Genomic DNA, 9000 nt, shown 5'->3' on the forward strand with positions numbered 1-9000 from the left:
ATGATCCAGAACGCAGAATATATGTGCACATGGGTGATCCTGACTTTCCAACTTTTTACATTTACAAGCTGTAGCATCCAGTCTTGCTCCTGTAAACAGACAAGTCACGTGATATATAAAATCCACAGGCTTACCATCCACGCCTTGTGCATCCAACTTTTTTGCATCCAACTCCTCACTGTCCTTACCTTCCAAGTCATTGGGATCCTTAGCATCCAAGTTTTTTGCATGCAAGTCCACACCATCCTTGCCTTCTAAGTCATTGGGATCCTCAGCATCCAAGTTTTTTGCATGCAAGTCCTCAGCATCCTTACCTTCCAAGTCTATAGGAACCTTAGCATCCGAGTCGTTACCGTCCTTACCTTGTAATTCTCTAGCATCCCTGCCATATGTTACTTTATCATATGGGACTTTGCGCAAAACTCCAAACACGACCAAACCATCACACGCTACCCGGTCTGTGACCTGCCAATTTGTTCCTTCGACAATCTGACGCTTTACCCATGGAAATATCATAGTTGTATAAATATAAGAGGCAGCAATCTCCATATGGTGTGCATTCGGATTAGTGAAGGGTATCGTATGTGTCGCTACTGCGTCTAATGCTGCTTCATTCTTATGCATTATGGATACACAGTGCTCAACATGCTGCAACAAATCAACAAGCTGCATCTTCCTGTACGTTCAGGTGCACATGAAGCCTTGAGTTGAGAGACTCACTCCTCTGATTACTCATCATGCCTAGGAAATATCTACCCTTTGTGTACGCAGCAGCCCATTTGTGTCGCAGCTCGTACATCCTGTTAACCCATGATGACCTCTTGCCTGTTCGTTTTATTTTGAACCTAACCTTATAAGTCTCCCATCTTTTCTCAAACTCATCAACATCCCAACGACGGTAAATGAATTCCCTAAACTCCTCAAGCTTTTTCTTGCGGAGGTGGATCACCATATTCTCCTCGATATGCCACATGCACAAACGATGATCTGTTCCGGTCCAGACAGTAGCTATTGTTTTAGCCATTGAACCATCCCCATCGGTGGTTGCTGAAATGGGTGCCGTGTGGGACATTGCCTCCAAAAATACAAGAAGAAGCCACTGGTATGATGCAACTGTCTCGTTTGACACTAGACCGACCCCAAACAAAACTGTGCTGTGGTGATGGTTCAGACCAACAAATGGAACAAACGGAAGCATGTACTTGTTAGACCGATATGTACTATCGAACACCACGACACCACCAAAGGCAGCATAGTCAATTCGGGATTGTGAATCAGCCCAGAATATGTTCCTCAAATGGCCTTCGCTATCTTTTGTGTATTTGAAAAAGAATTCTGGGTTTGCTTTTTTATGTGCAATCATATAGGTGAACAAATATCTAGTGTCACTACCTTCTATCTTGCGCTTCTTCTGGATTAAAACATGATTGTATAGATCTCGATCTATAAATCCAAGCTTGTCGGGACCACTGGTATTTTTCTCCATTACATTCATAATCTGATGTGTTCGAAGTCCACCAACAGCATACTCGATGACATCGGCCTTTTGTGCGTCAGTCATTCTACGATGAGCTGATAAGTAGGGAGTCAAGTCAGCAGGGACAAACAGATGGTTATGCTTGTCCACAAAATTCTTGACGAACCAGAAGCCACTGCTATCTTGTAGCTCAACTTGAAAAAGAGCGGGACACCCACACCGAGAAAGACCCCTCGGTGTTCTTTTTCTTTCATCTCTGTTAAAGTGCTTAAGGGCCCGCCATCCTTGTTTGCAGCACTTGTATGTCCTTCTGTATGCATTTTGTTTCAGACCTGGACCCCTGTACTTCAGATCATCCTTTCTAACACCAAACCCTTTTTTTCTCGCATAGCCTACGTAGAACATGTAGGCTTCTTCCTTGGTCCTGAAAGTCTTCACAATCTCTAAGTATTCCATACACTCATTCAGGTCTGAACTAGTCATGCCTTTATTATCAATTCCTTTACCTTGCATGTGTACATCATCCATGTCTATGCCATCCTTGCCTGCATCCTCATTGTCCTTATCATCCATGCACATACCATCCATTCCTTTGGGGTCCATGACTACGAAATCATTGTCCTTATCATCCATGCCTTTGCCTTCGTTGCCTCTATGGCCCATGTCCTTATCATCGTTGCCTGTATCACCCAAGTTTTTGCCATCGTTGCCTTTATCATCCATGTCATTATGCTGCCAGCGAAAACAGATAGTCAATGTTACAGATGGATAGCATACGTTACCGAAATTATGCACTACTCTGCTTAAATAATTGATTTAATTTTTCATATCGGATTCATGTACCTAACTCAGTCCTTCAAAAGCTGTAAGTAAATATGCCCTGACTAAATTCAGAAATTTGTAATTGATTGTACTAGCTCTAACTGATGATCGCCTAACTAAATCCAAAGTCCACGAGTCCTTCAAATGCCTTGATAGATCCACCCTGATAGATCAATTATCTGCAATCTCCATTCAAAATTATCTCCTAACTAAATCCAAATTATCTCCTAACAAAATCCAAAAGTATCTCCTAACTAAATCCAAATTATCTCCTAACTAAATCCAAAATAAGTCCAAACTCCATACAAAATAATTATCTCCTAACTAAATCCAAAATATCTCGAAACTCAATTCAAAATTATCTCCTAACTAAATCCAAAATAACTTTCTTTGAATCCAAATCTGCTAACAACTTTATCATGCCACATAACCCTAACTAAGTCCATCAATATGTCCTAGCTACATCTGACATACACTTCCTTTCAATTGTAATCTCGTCACAACTTTCTGAAAACATAAACCCTAAACCTCACATGACATATCCTAAACCCTAACCAAATCCGATCGAAATCTTGTCACAACTTTCTGAAACGATAAACCCTAAACCTCACATGACATATCCTAAACCCGAATCAAATCCGACCCCTATTGGTGCTATATGCAGAAGGGACCAGAAAAGATTTGAGATGGCTAGGAACTTACAGCGAAGATCCGGCGTGAAAAAGTTGATGCACGTCGATGAGGATGATGTGGCCTCTCGGGTTGGGGAAGGTGGCGTCCGCTCGGGGAAGGAGTGGATTAGCGGCTCGTCGGAAGATCTGGCGCCGCGACCCGAGTGGGGTGACTTGCGATGGAGGGGGGAGGGGGGAGTAGGAGCAGAAGGGGTAGACACGGTGGGTGCGATCGGCGGCGATCAGCGCCGATCGAGGGCGCCGGAGGCGATCGGTGGTGATGGAGGGGGGCCGAGGTTAGGGCTCGAGAGGAGGAGAGAGGACGAACCGCTCGAACGGAAATTCAAAAGAGTACGCATGATGATTGGACCTCTATAATGAAGTGCTTTATTAATGCAATTAATTTACTCGAAAAATTTAGGACGAGAATACCCCTGGACCTAATTGGATCGATTAAGAGCACAGAAATTTTTAGGTCGAAAATACCCTTGGGTTCAAAAAGGTCCAGTTATTCTCATTCATTAGATCGCCCATATAATACACGTGTGTATTATAATGCACCATAAATTTCCGTATAAACTACTATACTATGTAGAGTTTTTATATAATTTTATGTAGGAATACGACTTCCTTTTTTTTGCAAGCTGTTGATCGATGCCCTAGTACGCTATCAGTTTGTGGGCTGTACATGCGGTCTCACGACCAAACAAGTGCGTAACGGCGTCCTCATCTCGGTGACAAGCCCCGGTTTCTCTTCCATGTCCACCGCCCCAACCGGTGTCCACTCGAACCTCGTGACCAGCTTTTCGACGAAGGACTTGAGCACCGTCAGAGCGACAGTGGCGCCAGGGCACGCCCTCCGCCCGCTGCCGAAAGGCATCATCTTCATCGACTCCTCGCCGCTCCCACTGCCGGCGGTAACAGAAACGCCGTATCCTTCTCCGCCCTCCAAGAAGCGCTCAGGCAAGAACTCGACGGGGTTCGTCCACGACGTCGCGTCGCGTCCGATATCAGCCACGCCGTAGTTGACGACAGAGCCCTTGGGTATCACGTAGCCGTCGAGGTAGACGTCCTTGTCTGTCGTGTGCGCCAGCAGGTAGTGCGCCGGGGGGTGGCGACGCAGCGCTTCGAGCACCACGGCGTCCAGGAACGGGCTCCGCCGCTCACCATCCGCCGTGCAGTTCCCATCGACTTCCCCTCCCCTAATGTCCTTCTGTAACTTCCGTTGTATATCCTGGGAAGTTGCATGTCATATTAAATTTTATGAGTTACTACCTCCTTTCTGGTTTATTGTTCCCCTTCATATTCTGTGATAAATTTTAACTTTAAATTTAACCAACAAATGTTAATACATGTCGTAAAAGTAATATAACTGAAAACTATGTTCAAATATGAATCCATCGATATAATTTTTTATGACATACATTAATATTTTGTTAGTTGAACCTTAGTAAAAAATTAGCATAAAATAAGTAGAAGACTAATAAACCAAGACGGAGTAGTATATCCCAGGAAAAGTTGCATGTCATATCAACTATATGAATTATGAGGCCTTTTTTGGTTTGTAGGATTTTGTAGAAACTCTATAGGATAGGATTTGCAGAAGCCTTTTGGTTTATAGGAATGGATTCTTATTCCTATATAGTATAGGAATCAATTCTTCACATTTTAGAGGAAAAAAACATTAGCCTAGACTTAATGAAAAAATTAATATCCTATGCATCAAATGGCATCTCTTCCTATAATTTTTTCTATTCCTATAAAATTCCTATTCTATGAACTAAAGGAGACCTGAAAGTGAAATTTCATCCGTCGAGGCCCTTTAAGAGCATCTCCAGCCGTTGCGCCCCCAAGACGCGCCGAAAACCGCCGCTTGGGGGCGAGCCGGCGCTATTTTAGGCTTGGTTGCTAGTGCGTTCCCAGCCCCCCCCCCCCCGGCCCAGGTCGCCCCTAGGCGCCGATATCGGCCCAGTATCGGCGCTTTCAGCCCATTTTCAGTGCTGGATTGGCCCAATTTCCGGCGCAAAACGGCCCACGCTCGACGTGTTTCGACGCTCATTCAAATAAAATCATCAATAAAATCATCACAAATAATAAAAACACTCATATTTCATTGCACGTCCAGCTAGGCGTTGCCCTTGACCCTCCGTAGGTGCTCCACTAGATCCTGCTGTAGCTGATGATGCACCTGTGGGTCTCGGGTCTCCTGGCGCATGTTGAGGAAGGCCGTCCATGTTGCAGGGAGCTGGTGATCCACTTGGGCAAGAGGACCCTGCCTGTAATATGGTTCAGTGTCAAATACTGGCTCTTCCTGCTCGCTCTCAATGATCATGTTGTGCAAAATGACATAACAAGTCATGATCTCCCACATTTGATCTTTCGACCAAGTCTTAGCGGGGTACCGGACAACAGCAAATCGAGATTGGAGCACGCCAAATGCTCGCTGGACATCCTTCCTGCAAGCCTCCTGAACCTTCAAAAAGTGGGAGTTCTTGCCTCCTGGCACATGGCTTGAGATAGTCTTCACAATGTTGACCATCTCGGATAGATGCCATCTGCTAGGTAGTACCCCTTGTTGTATTGGTGCCCATTGATATCGAAGTTCACCGGAGGAGAATGGCCCTCAACGAGCTTGGCAAAAACAGGAGAGCACTGCAGCACGTTGATGCCATTGTGAGTTTCTGGCATACCAAAGAAAGCGTGCCAAATCCAGAGGTCCTGTGTGGCCACTGCCTTAAGTATCACACTGCAAGCTCCTTTGGCACCTTTGTACATCCCCTGCCAAGCAAACGGGCAGTTCTTCCATGCCCAGTGCATGCAGTCGATGCTTCCAAGCATACCAGGAAATCCTCTTGCTTCATTCTGTGCCAGGATCCGAGCAGTGTCTTCAGCATTGGGTGATCGCAAGTACCTCGGTCCAAACACTGCCACCACAGCCATGCAGAACTTGTAGGTGCACTCAATGATCGTGGACTCGGCCATGCGCCCATAGTCGTCGAGTGAATCACCTGGAGCCCCGTATGCAAGCATTCTCATAGCTGTCATGCACTTCTGGATTGAGGTGAATCCAAGTGTGCCGGTGCAATCCTTCTTGCACCTGAAGTAGTTGTCGTACTCCTTGAGTTCATTGATTATCCTGAGGAAAAGCTTTCGGCCCATCCGATAATGGCGCCGGAAAACTATGTCGCCGTGCAGTGGAGCGTCGGCGAAGTAGTCGGAGTAGAGCATGCAATAGCCTTCGACCTGATGACGGTTCTTTGCTTTCCGTCGCCCCGGCGCCGAGCCGCCTTGCCTCGGCTTTGCATCGCCGGCAAGCAAGCCGCCCAGGGCGGTGGGGACCATGAGGTGTTCTTCGTCCTGGGTGGCGGCGTCGGCTTCCTCCTCGAGCAACGCCGTGAGCACCTTCTCGTCGTCGGAGTCCATCGCGGCCGGGGCAGGCAAAGCACCGAACACATAGCGGGCGTCGTGCGCAGACTTGTCGGCGGGCGCCGGAGCGGCGAGGGAAACTCGGGGAAAGTGGGGGGAGAGGGCGTGGGGGGGATCTTTCTTTGTTTCACGGCGAGGAATGGCGAGATATCGACGGCGGCGGCGGAGAGGTGGCTGGCGACGCCGGGATCGGCAAGGTGTCGGGGAAGGAGAGGGGAAAACGGGGCGAATCAGTGTGACTTTTCGCCTGACAGTGGGGACCCAGGCGATTTTTCCTTCCACCGGTGCCCCAAGCGCCCCCCAGTACGCTGGGTTCGGCCTGGGCGCGCCGGGTCAAAAAACGGGCCGATCCGGTGAATTTCGGCGTCTTGGGAACATAACTGGACTGTTTTTTGACACCGGCTTAAAAAAAGCGGCCTGCGGCTAAGATTCGTAGTGCAGCCTGCCAAGTCACCGATCCTTTGCAACAGCAGCGGGTGTAGGGGGCTGACAGGCAGGTCGCTGTTTAAAAATTGTCCTGTGGTGACAGGATGCTCTCTCTCGTTTCACATGCATGCACATGTCCCCTCACGCTTTTTCTCAGATGGGCGCTCACTCTGCTGACACACACTCTCTCTCACCTGCACCTGCACACACACATGCACAAGCCTCTCTCTCACTTCATTAAAAAGGCGTTCTCTCTCACTGCTCTAGAAAAGTAATGCTCTCTCTATTCAATTTAACATTGGATTTCAAGGAGTTTTTCTCTCTAATTTGTGTTTCTCTCCAAAGTAGTCACGGGTAGTCGTTTTGTGTATGTGCGAAGCGAACATGTCAGAGAAATCGCTTAGTATGGACATCTGCCGCTGGAGAAAGAGCATGAATCACAGCAGGTCTTACCGTCTCAATACCCCACGCGCCTGCTAAACAAAACGCTATCACAGGACTTGCCACTGATCTCTAGATATTGCGTTCTGTACAGATGTACTATCTCCTTCCTTGTTTATTAGTCCCCTTAGTATTTTGTATCAAAATTTAATCATAATTTTAACTAACAAAATGTTAATGCATGTCATAAAAAATAATATCATCTTTATTAGTTAAATATTTGATCAAAAATTCACATAAAATACCATAAGAAGCTATAAACTAGGACAGATGTAGTACAGGATAACCATGAGTCCCGACCCCCGGGAGCAAAAAAGCCTATCTCGTATCGGTACGCATACCTGGTGGAGCACAAGACGTGCCATGATCCACTCGAGCGCCGTGGAAGTGATCTTGGCGGCAGCGTTCATGAACTCCCAGCACAGGCTCACCATCTCCTCGTCTCCGAGCCTTAGCTCCAGGAGCGTGTCGACGTAGCACCGGCGCCGCCCTGAGCCGACCCCATCACTGTCTCGTTGTTGGCGAGCACTGATGAGAGTCATGACAGTAGCACGGTGCCTCTTCTGGACGTTGGATAGCTTCCGGCACCTAGGGAAGTAGCACGCGACCTCGAGGAGCGCTGGCATTAGGTGGAACGCGCCGAGCTCAACGACGAGGGAGAGGATCTCGGCGTGGACTCCTCGTAGCTGCCTGAGCACGTCCTCCTCCACTCCCTCGCCGAAGCAAAGCGAGGCGAAGAAGGAGACCACGGCGTGTCGGAGCATTTCTGATGGCACAACGACGTGGTTCTTGGCCGCCGCGGCCGCACATTCGAGACTCGAAACAAGCTTACCGACGGAATATTGTAGCGCGCCAGCGAGAGGCGCCCCTGCAAGGTGCGAGCTGATGTTGCGCCGGAGGAGGCTCCAGCGGCCGCCGTACTGGGCGCTGTTGACGCCGTGGGCGTTAAACCCGAAGGACCACGACGGCGGACGGTGCGCGAAGGTGGCACCATCGCGGGCGAGGGTGCGGTGCGCGGCGTCACGGCCGGCGATGAAGATGGCCGGCTTGCCGCCCGTCCAGAGGGTGACGACGGGGCCGTAGTCCGCGTGGAGGCGCCGAAGCGCATCGACGAGGGAGGCGGTTGTAGGGCAGCGATACAGGAGGTTCCCAAGAAGTGGGAGCCGTGGCCATGGTGGCCCGGGAGGGAGCGGCCGGCCGCCGACGTAGCATTCCCCGTGCTGCTTGGAGGATAGCACGAGGAGGAGCACGGCAGGGAGGACCACGATGCACAGCAGTAGGAGCATTGCATCGGCAATGGTCGATGAGAGCGGTATCGGAGTTGATTTTATAGTGATGCAGCTCCATCTGCTGGACGGCCAAATGAATGCTTAGATCGGCAAAGCTGTTTCCTAAACAAAGCAGCTACGGCACATCCATATCCTCTGTTGTTAAGTCCGACCAAGATGTAAGCAGTAAGTTTTTTCCGTTTTCGTTTTGGCAAATCGCTATAAGGCATCGTTGCTTGTTGGATAACGTTTAGTCCATAAGTGTCGTCTCAATGCTTGAGACACAGTACCTTTCACAACATAGTAGCCACATGAAATAAGATGGTACGTGTGTGGATGGCGTGGTAGATTCTGCATTGCATATCCCATGGCAAATGACCACCGTGTACTTTTGGGGCTATCTTGGATTTCTTTTTTGGGGCATCTTTGACAAGTCTTTGATGTCCCCAAAAAGCTGCCTCCAGTCGAC

The 9000-nt window shown here is 48.5% G+C and overlaps 1 protein-coding gene across 2 annotated transcripts; it reads right to left on the reverse strand.

Moving 5' to 3' along the window:
- Positions 1-287: 287 nt before the first annotated feature.
- Positions 288-8751, reverse strand: LOC125522713 (cytochrome P450 89A2). 2 transcript variants are annotated; one of them, XM_048687751.2, is made up of 2 exons: positions 7605-8751; positions 288-2209 (listed from the first exon to the last, which is right to left on the reverse strand). In XM_048687751.2, the coding sequence occupies exons 1-2, from the start codon at positions 8547-8549 to the stop codon at positions 659-661; spliced, it is 2496 nt and encodes an 831-aa protein (XP_048543708.2). In that variant the 5' UTR covers positions 8550-8751; the 3' UTR covers positions 288-658. The 2 variants fall into 2 exon arrangements, with proteins under 2 accessions (XP_048543708.2, XP_048543710.1); XM_048687753.2 differs by lacking the exon at positions 288-2209 and adding an exon at positions 3416-4204 and having other exon boundaries at positions 7605-8740.
- Between the last annotated feature and the right edge of the window lie 249 nt (positions 8752-9000).

The sequence above is a fragment of the Triticum urartu genome, chromosome 7A, assembly GCF_056163025.1.
Source record: "Triticum urartu cultivar PI428250 chromosome 7A, HENAU_Tu73, whole genome shotgun sequence".
NCBI classification, from domain to species: Eukaryota; Viridiplantae; Streptophyta; class Magnoliopsida; order Poales; family Poaceae; genus Triticum; species Triticum urartu.

Excerpts from the sequence above, each read along its gene's own strand:
- LOC125522713 (XM_048687751.2), bottom strand. The coding sequence starts at position 8,549 with ATGCTCCTACTGCTGTGCATCGTGGTCCTCCCTGCCGTGCTCCTCCTC. Across the intron at positions 2,210-7,604 it reads CACGTCTTGTGCTCCACCAG|CATAATGACATGGATGATAA; the intron begins GTATGCGTACCG and ends TTTCGCTGGCAG.